Source organism: Nymphalis io, chromosome 21 (assembly GCF_905147045.1).
Source record: "Nymphalis io chromosome 21, ilAglIoxx1.1, whole genome shotgun sequence".
NCBI lineage: Eukaryota > Metazoa > Arthropoda > Insecta > Lepidoptera > Nymphalidae > Nymphalis > Nymphalis io.
In genome coordinates, this window is record NC_065908.1 from 10,502,145 (window position 1) to 10,519,918 (window position 17,774).

At 40.7% G+C, this 17,774-nt stretch overlaps 2 protein-coding genes across 2 annotated transcripts in view; one reads left to right on the forward strand and one right to left on the reverse strand.

Moving 5' to 3' along the window:
* The first annotated feature begins 248 nt into the window (after positions 1-248).
* Positions 249-2,787, forward strand: LOC126776934 (uncharacterized). The gene is made up of 3 exons (XM_050499806.1): positions 249-649; positions 789-913; positions 1,253-2,787. The coding sequence occupies exons 2-3, from the start codon at positions 800-802 to the stop codon at positions 1,529-1,531; spliced, it is 393 nt and encodes a 130-aa protein (XP_050355763.1). The 5' UTR covers positions 249-649; positions 789-799; the 3' UTR covers positions 1,532-2,787.
* The window catches only part of LOC126776750 (lutropin-choriogonadotropic hormone receptor), a 49,826-nt gene continuing 34,137 nt past the window's right edge, over positions 2,086-17,774 (reverse strand). The window contains exons 7-17 of the mRNA XM_050499482.1: positions 12,659-12,727; positions 12,200-12,340; positions 10,305-10,445; positions 9,569-9,634; positions 8,733-8,876; positions 7,329-7,400; positions 6,230-6,356; positions 5,950-6,130; positions 5,763-5,876; positions 5,458-5,652; positions 2,086-5,379 (exon numbers count right to left, since the gene is read on the reverse strand). Of these exons, the coding sequence (XP_050355439.1) occupies positions 3,968-5,379; positions 5,458-5,652; positions 5,763-5,876; positions 5,950-6,130; positions 6,230-6,356; positions 7,329-7,400; positions 8,733-8,876; positions 9,569-9,634; positions 10,305-10,445; positions 12,200-12,340; positions 12,659-12,727 (2,662 nt within the window). The 3' untranslated portion in view covers positions 2,086-3,967. The remainder of the gene's footprint in view (positions 5,380-5,457; positions 5,653-5,762; positions 5,877-5,949; positions 6,131-6,229; positions 6,357-7,328; positions 7,401-8,732; positions 8,877-9,568; positions 9,635-10,304; positions 10,446-12,199; positions 12,341-12,658; positions 12,728-17,774) is intronic.

Here is a 17,774-nt window from a genome sequence, read left to right on the forward strand (position 1 = left end):
TTTCATTTAAACTTAATTCAGTTGTTTCTTAATACATAAAGTGTTGATTTTAATATTAAGAATAAAAGTTGCATCATACCTATAATAAGTAAGATAACTATTAATTAACTAAAGTATGTTTCAGTGTAGTATAGTGAACTGAGACGATTTGTTTTCTTAATTCTGTTTAATGTTTGTTTACGAAGAGGCGCGTGAGCGCGCGGGCGTCGGGGTTGGCACTTCGCCATCGGAACGCGGTCACACACCAAAACACACTGATTTCTTGAGAAAAAATAACGAGTTCACTGTTAGTCGGGTTCGCGGCCGCTTCGCCTTCCAAGACGGCCAAGTGTAATATTTAATACATTTTATACACGTACTTTTTCGATTACAGCCTATTTAGGCAAACGATTCTATAAAGACTACGGGGAAAATGATCCCTTTGCATTTTGTTTTTCTGAAGTTATAATTTCACGAACTACAAAATATAATGAAATAGGTCGAGCGTCACGGCTGATCTCGCCAACAGGGACGGGGCGCAAGAACGTGATTTCAGCAATCGCTTAAATTGTGTTTATAAAGCTAATCGATTATTCGCAATCATTTTGCCGTTGAAAGATCATTGCAAGTAGTGCACGGCTTTGTTTTTACGTTAATCTTCTAGTTTGAGGTAAGTGACGTTAGCAATTTTGCTATATCCTTACTTCTATATTAAAATAAGTGATCTTTAAATGTGCTACTTGTAAAAAGTCTTTTTGATATTAAACACTATAACGATTGAGAGAATTAGCTTAAAAAAATCATTTCAGTTTTGTGAGGAATGGACGCTGTATACCCTGCCGCAGCTTCGGTGCTGGCGCGCGGTCGACGCCGGCGGCGCACCGAGCCCCGGCAGCGTCATCGCACCATGCCCGTAACCTTCGCGGAAATCAAGGTTGTATATTGCTACAGTTTCCACAACACATAGTATTCGGATCACACTCGCCTTAAATTAAAAATAAAAGTTATAGCCTATCAGCAGCGCCATATATGTAAATGTTTAATCCTGAGTAGCAATTACCTATACTGCAGTAAAGGGACAAGTTGCAGATGTCTTTGCTAACTGTGTACAACTTATACTAGGAGAATCATCTTTTTGGAGCTTAGCACGGCTGCGCCACATTAGGTCAACAAATATGTTTGAGTCGAAAACTTTATTTCATGATGTGAACCCAACAATCTATCTTCCAGTTGCTCACTTTAAAAGAAAAAACAAGAGTTAATAACTTTGCAGGAGGTAGACGAAGAAAAAGAGATGGACGAAGAGGCGCACGGTACCAGCGTTGTGAGCGTAGCGACCGCAGCAGAGGAACGTCGACGTAGGCCAGACCTTCTCGAAGAACGTCTCGGCCGGGAGTTTGCAGAGTTCCGACGAAGACGTGCACGTCGAGATCATTTCCACGAGCCCGACGAACTCGCAATATCCTCCTCGCCGCCCGCTGCATGTGCGCCGTCGCCGCTGTCGCGAGCCAGTAGCGAGCCGAGCCCGACCACGACCACCAACCCTTCTTGATTATTGTTTGTATTCAGTACGTTGGACTAGGAAGATATCGCGATACGAAAATATTTTTCGAAAGTATAACATGTAGCCATACCAAGCCTACGCCATTAAATATTTTAAGGGAGGTGTATACTAGACAATTACAAGTACACGTTTAAAACTAACTAAGTAGGGCTTTGTGCAAGCCCGATCGGGTAGATACACATTTTATTTCAAAATAAGAGTATTCGTGGCCCTGTGATATCCAACCCAAATTATACGTATTTAAAAATTTGTATGTATTTGTTTGATAAATTATTATTACCTTTATGTTACAGACAAATACTTAGTCAGTCCTTTCCGCGTACGATACCGCATTATACGTGACCAAGACTGACGTTCTCCATGAACGTAGTAACAAAACACTTCTAAGCCACAGCCAACGCACTCAGCGAATGGTTAGGGAAATCCCAACAATAGTGTAGTGAAATGTGTCAAATGGAATTTCCAACCATTATTTACCAACCAATTACTTGCTACTCTGGAGTTACTCTTACTGTTGACATTTTTATGATAAAAACACCAGCTTTAAATGGTTTCGTTTATTTTAATAATAATAAATAAATAAATAGCACTCTCAAGCATGCACCACAAACATCTTCAATAAATAGGCAAGTCTCTGTACACAATGTTCAGACTCACAAACATCATCATTGTTAAAGAGAACAGATAACGTATAGTATAACTTTGAACAGCGATATTTTTTATATAATCACTTATTTATGACAACATGTATTCAAAAACTTAATTAAAATAGTTAAATTTTACATTTATGTACTTCTATTTTCGTGATGAATAACAATATGCAAAAAGACACATTCGAACTTAATTCTCATGCAATTTTTTGGTATTTATGTACATTAGAAGAAATGTTATTAACACGTCTATCATAAGCTGCTTGCGATGTTCGCACAACATAATGTATTGTAAATCGGTGTTATCTTTGTATGAACGTAGTCGTATATACTTAACAATTAAGTTATACTAGTTTTACTTAACGGTTAGTTTTACTTAACTTATAATCTTCTTCTCAAATTAATCAAACATTCGTTTTTGAACTTCGAGTTGGTATTTAAATTACATTTTCATAAGATAAGAATGTTAAAAATTTTCAGCATTGAGAAGTTCTTTTGATCATAAGTAGGTAAACAAAGGTAATCAATTATAATATAACATACATATACATTTGTATTACAATTTTGATCTCATAATTTCACCAACTCCTTTAACATTCCCCCGAATAGAATGGTAAACTTTGTTACTTTGAATTAAAAAAAATATATGGCTGACCTGGGCAATGTAAGCTATACTTAGAAATTTGTTAATGTCGTTTTTCTACAGAAAATAAATGTTCTTTTTTTCTTTTCCGTAAACTTGAGCAGAATATTGGCTTTTTGTAATTTCTAAATGTCTTATATACATATACATTGTTATTATTAAAGATTCACGTTTATTTAAATAAAACAATACACTCTGGACTTATTAAACCTAACAATTGTAAATTATTTAAGAAAATGAGGTTTATCATAGGTAGGTACGTATTATATTTTTAGACGGATTATTGTAAATTTATTTACTCATATTAAAATTATCACTTATAACTTTGGGATCTTATTAATATTTTTAGTAACAAAATGTTTAAATTTTAATTTTTAACAGTTTACATTAAAATAAGATGTCCTAAAATTAAAACAATATTTTGGCTACATTCATTAGTAGCCACTCGGCAGTTTTATTGTCTCTGACAAGACTAATCTTCGATCACTGTGGCGACGTAATGTGGCAAACGTGTAATATGAAATATCTTTTATCGTCAGTAAAAAAAATAATCATTGGGTAGTCTTTACGTCTAGCGGTTACAAACTCTAGTATATAGATACTCATATAAAATCTATCTTACATTTAATATATTTTATATAATTTGTTTGACGAGTACATATTGTAATCGAATACTGCTTCAGTCCAACTCGAGTTAAGGCTAATTGTAGTCTAACATATACAACAATGGCTTTTAAAATTATGAATATACTCATTGTACCAACTCAGTTATTGTTAACACCTTTGTAAATACATTTATATTAATAATCGCTTATTTATTTATTAAATAAGAATTGTATTATAAAATTAAATCTAACTAAATAAATATTATTTTTTATTTATTCACTACCTTACCTACGTCTAAAATTGTCATGTCGTGTAATACTGTACAAAACTTAACTACTTATTTGTCGTAGTAATAATGTCTAGCGTCCATTTCAACCGTTACTTTTATAGGAATGGTATCGATCTGACGGAGGACTAACGTCAACAGTTCAATGGCCGAACGAGGCGAGCGGTGCTAATGGACGGTATGATAAGACACTGATACCGGTCTCGCCGACGGCTTCGAGACGCAGGACGGAGCGGCCACTAGCGCGCGTCCGGCTCCTCGGCCTGCGCGTCCGTCTCCGCCGCAGACGGGATCGTGTGCAGCAGGCGCGGCGGCGGCAGCGCGCCGGGCGACGCGGGCGGCTCGTCCGCCACCACGGCCGGCTGGCGAGTGAGCCGCGGCCGCGCGCCCGCCGGCGCCGCCGGGGCGCCCGCCGCGCCCCCCGCGCCCGCCCCGCCGGCGCCCACCGCGGCGCTCCCGCCGGAGCGCGACGTGCGCCACGTGCCCGTCGATGCCGTCGCGTTGGACCCGGAGGAGTCGTTGCGCGAAGAAGATAGATTAGAATCCTGCGAGGTCTTGCGCGCCACCAGCCAGGATGCGGCGCGTCTCGGAGGGGGTGGCGGTCGGCCATACGTTCGCCACGAGTCGGATCGTGAGGACGAGAATTCTACGGAGGACGATACGGAACCGGCTCGGGCGGGCGGCGCCGGTGCCTGGCGAGGCGCGGGGGGTGCGGGCGCGGCAGACCGTCGCCCGCACGCACGCAGCCAACGCAGCAGCCGCTCGCTACCCGCCTCGCTGACGGTGGTGACGCCGACTCCGGCGGCCGCACCGCCGGCTGGGAGGAGTCGCCGACAGGCGCAAGTGGTCCCGTGCTGACCGCGAGAGGACCGCTCCGCAAGGCTGTTAGTGTTTGCTGGCGTTTGCCGGTTGCTAAAGTTCGATGAGTGTCGACATCGCCCAATTCCTCTCGTAACGCGAGATTCCTCGATCGCTTTGCATACCAATGCACAATCTTTTTTGAATTGTTTTGTTAGGATAGCATACAGAAATGGATTGCAGCAAGAGTTCAGAGGGAGTACGAAAACCGTGAATACTTTTGCCTCCTCCAGGGAGACAAGCTGGGCACCGAAGGCGGCGGTAAGTGCGAAGAAAGCTATAGGTGACCAGCACAGAAAGTCCGTGAAGACGAGAAGTGCCATTCGTTTTGCTATGCGAGAGTCATTAGAGTTCCAAGCTTGTGAGCCACGGATCGCACAGTACATTTTGAGGTAGCATCCGAGCAAAACCAAAAAGGCCAATCCATTTATGATAAGCAAGGTGACAACATAGCTGAGTGCAGCGGGTGTGCTGGTCTCAAAGGGAAGGCACACGGCAAATTTACGATAGTCAGAAATGCCGAGAAGTGGAAGTGCGGCTGCGGCGAGAGAAAAGGCCCAGCCGGCTGCCATCACCACCGCTGCGTGGCGCAGGGACAGCCGCTTGTTGAGGTGCATGGCGTGAGTGATGGCGTAGTTACGCTCCAAAGTGATGACGGCCAACGTGTACACCGACAGCTCGGACGACAACACGCCGAGAAAACCCGCCAGCCTGCAGCCGCCCGACATCTGCCATGCAATAGCATGCGCGCGAAACTCGCCCAGTGTTCCAGCGTCCACTACGGCTAAAAAACCTGCCATAACCGTTATTAAGGAATTACTATATGACACCATTTTAAAAAATGATTTAATTATATGAAAGAAGAACATACCTAAATAAATGCCCATGAAAAAATCTGCAGCCGCCAAATTTGTGACGAGAAAACGGGGCACATCTATACGGCTTCGGCTGAATACGAGCACGAACACAACTGTACCGTTGCCCAGCAGCGCCAACAGGAATACGGCCCACACTCCACATCGTAGCGTCCACCAATCGAATAAATCTACGCATGGTAGAAATGGACCTGGCAAAATAATTATTTTTTGTTCCATTACAAAGGACTGACTAGGTTTTTGGAAAATCAATAAATGAATATTATTCCAATGGAAGGACCATTGGACATGTTATTCTCACCCGGCAGCGGCAAGCAACGAACTCGACGAGTCCCCGAGAGCCTCAGTTCGGCCGCACCCACGTCACCCCACCCCACCGCGGCCAGTCGAGACCCGCTTTCCCCGGTTGCGTTCACTAAAGACAAATATTTATTGAAAACGAAATAAAAGATACACAAAGCAGTTTCCGGTGAGGTGAAGGTGCGTACGGTAGTGCGGCCAGATGTCGGTGGCGTTGGCCCAGGCGGCCAGGTCGACGTGCGCGGGCGGCAGCAGCACGAGGTCGCTGAACTGCTCGCGCTCCGCGTCGGCCGCGCCGCCCGCGCCCGCGCCGCCCTCCAGCAGCGGCATGAACTCGCAGCAGTGGTACGCGTACGACAGCACCAGCGTCTGCAGAATGTCGTGACGAATTCAGTACGACATGTCTGTGGCGTGGTTCCTTTCCGTATATGTATAATGTGTTCCGTAGTTATCGTCGTTCGACCGTACCTGTATTCTGGGGAAGAGTTCAGGTGGATGAAAGCGGCGCAGCGCGGGGTTGTTGTGCGCCTTGAGATGCAGCAACCGCTGAAGTCCGCTAGCCGGTAGTACAGGGAACACGTTGTTGCCAACATTCCTAAGAATTTATATCAGTGTTATTGCTATGTAGATTTACAATGAACTCATAAATGTAACTTTAAGATCAGGCAATTTCAATATGCATGTAGGTACATACTTTGAATTGTAGACAAAATTTTCAACTTTGTTTTGTCTCTTTATTCTAATTATAATATTATAAATGCGAAAGAGATTTTCTTTGTTTCGTAGTTACGCTTTTATGTCTAAACTACTAAACCGATCATCATGAAATTTTGCATAACAGGGGTACAGAAAAGGACATAGACTATCTAGCACCTGTTCCCCTTTCACAATCGGGCTGTAAATAGGTTGTTACCGCAATCGACGTTACTGCTCTTATTGAGCCCCATTGAATTAGTCGTTATCGAGGCAAAAGAGTTGATAGACTGACACTAGTTGCCTAGGAACGGGGACGGGCCCTCCTGTGGGCGCTACATGCGTTGACATATTGACCACGTGTCATATTAGGAAAACAAAAACGCCGGCACCGCCATGGTAAAAGCTGAAGCGTAAAAAAGGACCCAAATATTTGTTTTTTATTTCAAAGTATGACGCTGTACCGTTTGCAGTTGAAACACTTGGTCCAAGGAGTAGTAGTAGTATATAACACATTATTCTCTTATTGCCTCTACTGGTGACAGGCAGGCTAGGTCATTTTCTTCCCAGAGGAACGGAATTTTGATTCAAAGGGAAATTTCTTCTATTATTCCTGCCACCATAGTATTTAAAGTAGCAAATATTTAATTTTTATTTTTATATTTTAGCCGTAAATATATCTTTTACGTTTTATATAAAAAATCAAATACATCTTAATATTCTATCATAGAATGTTACACCTAAGTATAGTTCAAAATAGTTACAAGCTTTGTGAAAATGAGACTAGATTCCGTCGACGTATCGGCGCCCGGTATAATCTATGAGCACGAAACACTGTTACGAAGTAAACGAAAAATAGTGTGAATTAACTTACAAGTCTTCTAATTTAGAAATGGGGACGAATGCTTCCATGTCGATGTGCTCTATTTGGTTGTCCTCGAGATCCCTGAAAATACACGTACAAAAATGAGCATCCAGTTGCATTGTGATAACTTTATGTCGAGGACCGAGGGAGGTTATATTTCGTTCTTATCAGATCTAGTTACAACTCCGCAGTGTGTATACTCGCAAAGCTGAATGTGGATATTTTAAAATTATCAAAATTATCTCAACAACGATCCAAGATTAAAGTAGAAATACATATGGAGCTTTTGAAGTGGACGAAAAGATAGTTAAATTTACTGTCCCAGTGCCTAATGACTAATTACGTAGGTTGGCAAACCTCAAACAAGGGTAAGGCTGTTTAGTTTATGTATTATCAAATTTCGGGTTGTTAGGTTTACTTTAGTTTCAGTATTTGTCGACGACCAAGAAGGACATTGCGTTCTAAATGTATATATATATGTATGTAATCATACTATAGTTTTAAAGAGGTGTTTTTCCCGAATTCGTCCAAAAACTATATCCAATAGAGTTATACCATTACTTTGCATGATATAATATTTGTATATCTTTAAAATAAAAAAAAACAAAGGCTTGCTACAGTATATATATCTATATTAAGTAACAAATTTATATTAAAAAAAAATAAAAACAAATGACGTGTATTTTACATAAATCCATGTCGAATTTATCATTACATATTAATTTCAGAGCACACTTCAGGCATAAAATGATCACTATCATTAAAAATTATCATTATTACATAATTATTAAAAAAGAGCAAATTGGGCTATTTAAGTTCGTTGTTTTAATCTTTATACTTACAATAGTGTCACAATATTTTTAACCGCAATAATAATAATTATTTTGGTAATAAGCTTGTAACACCAAATATCCACCCAAGTAAAGTCAAAACATCCTTTCGAGAGGAAGGTATTCGTTTCTAAGTAAAATTATACATATATGTATATTCACGCAGGTAGGTACTTTAAAAATCCTATAATAATCTTTCATAAATATATTTTAAAGATAATAAAAGCTGGGATTTGTTTCACGTTGAGTTGCATACAGGATAAGTTAAAGCAAAAGTATTACACTGTATAGCTTATTCTTGTCCATCATCTTCGGGGAACATTAGTGTTCGTCGCCGCCGTTCGTGTACGGTTATCTGATCGCACGAGGTCTCGACGATTGAATATTCAATATGTGAACTTTTAGATGAGTGATAATTTTTTTACGGCTTTGCATGGTCACGCTTCCAATAAAGTAAATGAAATAATAACTTCTTGATAGGCACGTACTACAACCCAAAACCCGGAAAGGAAGTAAGACATGGTGGGTTTTTTAAACGTTTTCCTTAAAATAGGCGTACTCATGCGTGCGGGCGGCTACTCACAGCAGCTGCAGGCGCGGCGTGTGCAGGAAGGTGTCAGCGGTCACGCGGCGCAGGCGGTTGCGCGCCGCCAGCAGGTCGTGCAGGCGCCGCAGCCCGCGCAGAGCCTCCTCGCTGATCGACTCGATAAGATTGTCCGACAAGTCTCTGCGGAGCGACGGGACGCGACATTTACACTGAGTATGACGTATGTAGACAGACGACAACTTATAAAGTAAACAAAACGAATTAAAATGTCTATTTATTAATAGTAAGACGGAGCATTTCGGATTTAATGTTTTTGTTAAATATTGTGATCTAGAGACGGTATGTTCGACGCAAGCATTTAACTTTTAAATTAATTTCAATTAATTTTATTATTATTCGAGATAGAATTTCGAATTATTTAAAGATTTAGCTTTATAAAAGAGCAACAAATAACATAATAACGATAAAATGTACCTTTGTAAAGCATATTAGACAAAATCTACAAAGCTTGCGTGCGACGTCGAATATCTTTACGTTTTAGACGCCGAGTATAATTTAATTTGTTATCGCTGGAACATTTTGTAATTAGATGACGAATATATGTACAACCTCGAATTTGACCTATACTCTGCACAGTTGGATATTTACTAAACAAAACATAACAGTAAAATATATACTATTTGTAGCGCTTGTTTTACATGATTCTATAAACTTTAGACTCGAGTCGATTGATTAACACGCGACGAATGGCACATTTTGCTGCTCTGACTCAACTTACGTACAGTCACCGATCCGTCTATTCGAGTTTTTATCACGTCGTCGATTTCACTAGAGGATTTCGAATAGAGGATTGCTCAGGACAGGATACTCACAGAACTCGAAGCTCCGCACACTCGTGCAGTCGAGGGACGCGCTGTAGCTGGTTCGAGCGCAGGTCCCTGTCCGAGGCGAAACATTCTATTAAGTAGGTCGGGTGTACCCCCCTACCGCGGCGCTATTTTACCCTAAAGTATTTTCAAGATAGTAGGTTTATTATTTTATGTATTCATATATTTTTTGAATCACTAGTTTTAATTGAGAAATCCATTTGTTAGTTCCACTGGTTTAACGGAGTTTAAAAATACAACGAATAATTTTTTATCAATTTTATGAGAAACATTAAAAGCACAACAAGCACAAAAATGAGCGAATATTTATTATTTCATAATTTATCTTTTCATTTTAATACAGAGTTCGTAGTTTCAAAGACTTGTATCTCGGCGAATCGTTGCCAAACGCAATTCATTCTGCCCACGTTAATTGCTAATCGTAATAATTCAATAATAGTACGGTCGAGGTTGCGTTAAAGTACTATCGAAAGGTCCCGAGATGTAAGCGCGGCTCGCTTTAGTGTACGGCTTTTGGCCTCGGTTAGAAGGCGACACAAAATTGGCGTTTAGTTGACATTTACGTTCAGTTTTAAGACTAGCTAAGTACCAGTTTATGTCTCTAAACAAGGTGATGGTGACATTTTTTTATAAAAAAATATGTAAACAAATGCCACGTACAAGGTTTATAATTCTTAAGACAATTGATATTAAAAAGCGTAGCGGACTATTGATCACTAACAAGGCCCTGAGCTGCGGTGCGTACTCGCACAGGTCGTGAGGCACGTGCGCCAGGCGCGCGCGGTCCACGCGCAGGGTCCGCAGGCGCGCCGTGCCGTTCAGTACGGGCAGACGATCTAGACCCCGGGCTTCCGACAGTATGCTAAACAGAAATAAAAAACACATCCTTAAATTTAATTCATTATTAGTAAAACATCAAGGTGTACAAAACACTCATAAAATCACCGTTCTCCTATAGCCATGACCTAATAAAATATAAATTATTGCTTAATTTAATGACGTCAAATCGAAACTGCGGGTCGAGTGTAAGTTCATCACACATTGAAGTGCTCAGGTCGCTGGATGCTGACATTATCTATAATTGGCCTCTCGTGGGCAGCATATCCGCCGTGTGTGTGTATTCTGCACTTCGCGGTTCTCGTTTCCCTCCCCGACCCCCGACCCAACTCTCTCCGCCTCGCGCAACGAATGACCTCGTTCCGCCAAACTTGCAACGGCTGAGTCATGCCGCTGTTTTGCTTGCCTCATGCACCGAGTAACGCACGATGCACGCATTACCAATTACGATTATACGTTTGCATGTTACGTAAGCTCATTGATTAAATGCTGACTCCTAGAGGGTAAATTTATTTGAATCTAAACAAAGTTGGCATTGTTAGGGCAGTGTTATGTTATTATATATTATATTATATATATATATATATATATTATTTTTTCTTGTGTTTTGGGAAACTTTACGGGTTTCGCCAATAGTATGTGTACTTAGTATATAACACAAAAGGACCGTATCCATCAAAGACAATCCTGTAAGGATTGTCTTTAATGGATCTGTCGTTACTAAAGGCTATGTTCACACTCAAACTATACGCCATACATACGTCATAGCCTATAAAAATGTATCCGATAAAACGGACTGCCATGAGAATGTAGCGTAAGTCATACCAGTTATACAATTATTACAACTGTGTTTTTATACAAATGATCAAAAATCCAATCAAAAAACAACCAAACTACTCGTATTCATGTTGTCACGTCAACGTCGTAATACCTGTAAGAATATAAAATGTTCGCGTTTTGATTGGCTTCAGGCTAATAGTTTCAGGATGGACATATCCGACGTATAACCACAGTCATAAGTAATGTACCTTACGAGTTTCTAACTTTATATTGCAGTCTCTTTCCTACGGACTCTTGGCCGATAAACACAATAACAAACTTGCATTACGGACATCGTATCAACAGAAGTAGGACAAATCTTGAAATAAAATGAGGTTATTTTGTGCTTTTGTGTTGATATCACGATATCAGCTTTTGTTTGAAGAAATAAAAATGTAGTTAATAATTCTTGCACGGTTTAAGATTCCGTACGGACGTTGAAAAACCGGATTCCTTTTTGGTTCAGTCGCTGTCTGTTTGTCTTGGTCTATTGTCATCAAATTTAACGAAAGAAAACAAAAAATATGGTAATTATACAGAGTTACGCCATCCACTCCACCTCCATCCACTGAAGGTTGACAGGAAAATCCTAAGTCTAACGGGACACGAAATAGTGAGACTACTTGTTACATTTTTATAATTATTGTCAAACAGTCACATGCAGATATGATAGTGAACAGCATGAATGTAAAAATTTCAAATTATAACTTTGTGCCGCCTGCAATTCAATTATTTGGGCTTGAAGTAATAATGCCAGAACATTTGTAAAGTTATTGCTGGTGGCAGGAAGGCGGGCTCATTTTTCGACTAGAGAATCGGAACTGTGATTCAATGAGAAAGTGCGGTCAGCATTCCTCGCGATGCTGTAATGATTTGTGGAGTAGCTTTTAGTCATTTCGATGCGCTTATATTTAAATCTGTTATGAAAATAACTGAGAATAAAAGAAAACAATGGTTTACAGTGTGGTAAGACGAGGTAGGTGTGCGAGAGCATGCTGGTGCAGTTGCGAGAGTGGGTTCGCGCGCAGCTCCAGGCGCGCGAGTCGCGAACAGGCTTGCAAGCCTGCTGACACGCGCTCTATGCGGTTGTTCGCCAAGGACCTATATGCAAACAGTACTTTCTTTAGTATTAGAATATCGATTACGTTGTTGTTCCTGATATTTAACATTAGATCATGTAAGATCAAATAAGAGCAATTTACCGCGCCCACAGCAGCGTAATAAGTACTTTAATAAATATTTATTTTTGTATGTACAATATACGTTTTCATGTAATCGTACCAATATTATAAAAATGAAATTTTGTGTCACGCTATAACTAAGGGACGAATTCAAATGAAACAATTTACGTACGTACATCTTCACACAAGCAACATACACTATTATTATTATCTATCATTTTCTACGTTCGGTACTTACAAGTCTTCAAGCATCGGTAGCAGATGGACAGCGGGTGGCAGCTCACTTAGTAGATTATCCTCAAGTCGCCTGTACAAAAACAAAACCTTATTTACAAAACCATTTCGTGTCAAGGTATTACAAAAAGTGTTCTTTGTAATGTAAAAGGACAAACAGTAAACAGCCAATTTAATGTCAACGAAACTGTTTGGACAATGGACTATTAGGTTTTTAACAATTCTTTGCATGTCTTGAAGTCGACCTCAAAAATACGCAAAAGTGACTTGGAGTTGTTTACAAAATGTTTAACTCAAATATACTTCTACACTAATGCATTGGTTATATTTTTTCGTCTACGTCTTAATAGGCTTAGGCTTTTGGACGTAGACAATAAGCGACGAAATCTAAATATAATATTATAATTATTTTTAGTGCTTTGTCGGGTTTGCTTAAATAATATAAAGGTTCAAAAAATAATATTGGCTTATGCAAAATCAGTTATGTTAGGCTTGACACTATATCTTAATAAATCATTTGAAATAGAATTTGCAACTTGTTGATTAAGTACACACGGATCGACAAACCGAGTCTCAGAGGGATATACTCGCTCGTCGAGAAATTAATCACATCGAATGATATTTACGCTTCTCCTTACGCGCCGAAACGTTCTGAGCTCGAACTGGTTCAATTTCGCGCTCAAACACTCACATTGATCAAACTTACTTATTGTTTGTGTTGCCAAATAAATCCAGCGCTCCGATAAATAATGACAGTTGAATTCATGGCTAATAGCTGTTCTCAATTTGCTTATTTTGAACCTAAATATAAGCTTATAAATTAAATATATTTCTGAGCCAAATAATAATATGCGCGGTTGTTTGTTACTTTAAGGTGAAAATCGTTGAAACGAGATAAAATATCAAAACAGAGAGTTTTTTTAATATTCAAAAAGCATTATAGCTATATAATTTGATCTTAAGTTGTAATTAATTATAAAACAAAACCCATTATGAGAGTTTAGTTCATAAGGAAGACGAACTCAAAAATACTTATGTCAAGGCAGTTAGTTGCAGGTGAATTAGGATTTCCAAACGATTGGGTCCTGAGCAAGTAGACGAGCGCGTGAAGCGAAGGGGGGTGAAAAAGGGAGATTGGAGGACATTAAGCCATCTGTGGTGCACGATTAAGTGATTAGGCACTGAATGTACACTATGAGAAACAAGCTGGAGTGCTTTCACGAGAAACCCATTAAATAAGCATGATAACAAGTTATTTCGTTTCAGAACGGTAAAGGAAACTAATAATAGTTATAATGTACAAAGTATGTGTACAATTATGATATACGTTTTATGGGAGAGCTGTGTACAGCCACTATACCGTCTCAAAGTACCCATCACATATTCATCAAATATTCGACTACCAAACAGCAATACTTTGTGTTACTGTGTTCCGTTTTTAAAGATGATTGAGCCAGTGTAATAACAGGAAGAAGCGACATAACATCTTATCTTATACCCCTTGTTGAAGGCAAATTGATGGTGTAAGAAACGAATCATAGTTCTGGTACATATAGTGCCGGCTGATATATGGTCATCAGATATTTTACCGCAAAACAATAGTACTTGTTATTGTTGTGTTCCGGCTTGAAGGATGAGTGAGCCAGTGTAATTATAGGCACATGGGACATAACATCTTAGTTCCCAAGGTTGGTGGCGCATTGGCGATGTAAGCGATGGTTAACATTTCTTACAGTGCCAATGTCTATGGGCGTTGGTGACCACTTATTATCAGGTATGCTCGTCCGCCAACCTATACTATAAAAAAACGGTTACATATACATGTACCGAAATTAAATATACTTTTACTGACTTGTTGGGTTTTCCATAACTGCCCGCTATAAAACCACACTGGCCATAAAACCTTACGACAATAAAACCGAGTTTACTAGTATTGAGTGTGAGTTGGGAACGTGGTCGACGCTTTGCATTATAAATTGTGATTGAGACGTAACATTTTATTGAGTTTTCTATCTTTTTTATACTAGAAATAATAATATGTATATCGAGTACTCGAATGAAACTTTTCACAGACCGCAACAGGCCACTTCGCAGCATCCAGGTCACGAGTCAGGGACGGATTAGTATGAAACTACGACGAGGTCCAACTTGCTACTGAATTAGAAAGTGTAGTTGAGGCTGGTTAGGATACTCATAGCCCCTACGCCCGGGGCTTAAAAGATAGGGCGTAACCCTGGGGTCGTGGATCTGTGAGGTCGCATGTTCTATTTCAGACGGCTTTGAGGAGAAAGGCAGCTAGGTTGGGATCTCGATGCCGCACTAGCGCGGAGTGCAGGGGGGCGAGATTACCTTCGTCCCCTGAGGGGAGCCACGAGCGGAGCACAGCTCGGCAGCCTCTTCGATCCGTGCCGAGGACGGCCATCGCAGTGGTTTTAGTGGATAAGAATCTCACATAACCCGCACCCCCCCCCCTCCAACTTACCTCTTGAAGGTGAAAAAAAATGTTAGGCTACTCGGATTTCTTCTTTGAAATTTAGAAATATTCATTCATTATTATTTTAGTTTTTTGTAACGATTGATCGTTTCATCATATCATTTATTCATCTTTATAAGAAACAACCTAACAACACAAAGATTTTGTATTATCATTGGAGTAAAATAGATTTTCATCCTCTATGCATGGATTCAAATAAAGCCTTATATCCTAATAGATATTACTTTTGATTATTAAAAAAAAATAAACTTACCCCTAACAGCAAGGGTCTCCTCTTGAGGAGAAAGTTTGGAGCTAATTTCAGCACAAGAAAACTCATGATACTTGCCCGCGGTCTTTTGTTAAGCCGTGTTCAAACCACTGAGCTATCTCGGCTCTTGTATTTATTTGTATGCGTATAACTAGTACACATGACAGAAACGTAAGCACAAACGTAATTTCTGTAGAGACAAAACTCAAACTTGTACTCTCATCGCGAATCTTGCGCTCAAAATCCGTTGCTTTTTGTGTCGTGCTGCTGGTCTGTCTTACACAACGATTCCTTTTAATGTGTAGGGTTAAGAAGGGTAGCGACTATTCTCCTACGAGGCGGCAAGCATCCTAGCGCGCTTTTCGCCTTTGAATATTCTGGCGGATTTGGACGCGAGGGTCTATCAACAGACCCGCATTCTCCGTTAGAACAGTGAAAGTGCCTCCTCTCCGGGAACATTGAAGGGCTCTTGCGACGTGGAGCGACCGTCTCTGCGAAGAACGGTACGCGCGCAAACGCGTCGTCGGAGCGATCCTGCCAGCCTTCGAAGCCTGGATCAGACAAAAGCGACGAGTCATCTTCCGACTTAGCAAGTAATGACCGGTCACGGTTGTTTTGGAGAATACCTGTGTAAGATCGGACGCGAATCAACGGCGTTGTGCAACCACTGTGGTGCGGCCCGAGACACCGCTCAGCATACGCTGGAGGCGTGCCCCGCGTGGAATGCGGTGAGGGAGATCCTGGTCCGTGAAGTCGGACAATGCTCCGGATGCTCCGCAGGAAATCGACGTGGAGGGCCGTAGCCTCCTTCTGTGAGACCATCATGGTCCAGAAGGAGACGGCGTAGCGGGAACGGGAAAGGGCCGATCCTGCTCGGCGGAGACGACGTCGGCGTAGTCTCGGAAATCCACAGGCCCAACGCTCGGCTTAAAAGATAGGGTGTAACCCTGGGGTCGTGGATGCGTGAGGTGGGGGCTTCGCGTGTCCTATTTCAGACGGCACTGAGGAGGATGGCAGCCGGGCTGGCCTCACGCTGCCGTACGCAATAGCGAGGAGTGCGGGGGGCGATTACCTTCACCCACTGAGGAGAGCTCCGTCGAACCACGAGCGGAGCACAACACTGCGTGAAAAAACGTGTAGCGACTATTCTACACTGTTTACATTCGCAACGGTGTCGCATCGTCTGCGGCGCCTACGCCTTGACCACCAGCTGAAGATGACGTTCAACAGTATGCTGCTATTTAACAGGACTGTCTATTTTCGTATTTGCGCTTTATCTTTACACGAACTGTCAAGTTACATCATTGAAGGATTTATGGTTAAAAAGTAGAGGCAACACCTCTCCTCTAGTAAATCATCATGTAACAAACGTGTAGACAAAATAAAATTTTATTTATAACAACTAAATAATGCTATTAGCGTTTCCCCGTTGATAATAACCGTACAAATAAAAGTAATAAAGATAAACCTATAATAATGAAGAGTGTTAACTAATTCATATACTTTTCTTTCCTTATCGAGAAAATGTAATATTCTTAATATTTCTTTAAATAAATATTTTTTTTCACACTTACAATATTCTTAAATAAATTGTAAACTCCTATGAAGTTTGCTATTAGTAACGACCTCAATTTATGAACGGCTATACGCGAGTACCTACTTCGTTTTAGATCGGCGACCTTATGATTATGTAACAACAGTATCCAGATAATCGGTACCCTCGGTGCAATCGATCGGCAGGCCGCGCAGAGATCAATGATACTTGCAGACAACGGTCGCGACCGCAACTCGCACTGTCACTATAACCGACTGTCTACAGCTACACACGACACTGTCCGCCGGTCGTTTGCCTACCATTTAGCGAGACAATTGACACACCGTCCCAAGAAACAGATCAAGAGTTCGTGTTTGCGCTTTATATGTGTAAAAATGTTCAATATTTAATTACTGTCTTGTACATACAGATTTTTACTACCAAACATATAAATCGTATTCGAAAATTTGTATTTAAACTTTGTAGAAGATTTTATTGACTTCACCTGATAGTGTGGGTCATACTAGTCACTAAATATTAATACCGGTGCGTACACAACCAATTTGTTGAAATTTTGCACACACTTGGTGCCGGTGGCAATACAATCCACTAAAACAATATAACATATCAAATCAAAGAACCTTTTCTTACGTATTCGTACACCAGTTGTAAGATAAACTCAGATGATTAAATGACCTTGAATGAACTGATAGGCAGGCCGCAGGCCACAGGCTGCATCGCTACCTGACTATTATTACTGCATGTTAATAATTACGCTATCTTTGTAGTCCAGATAAATACACACCTACGCCCTAGGCCTAGGTCACGCGGGAAGATAAGAT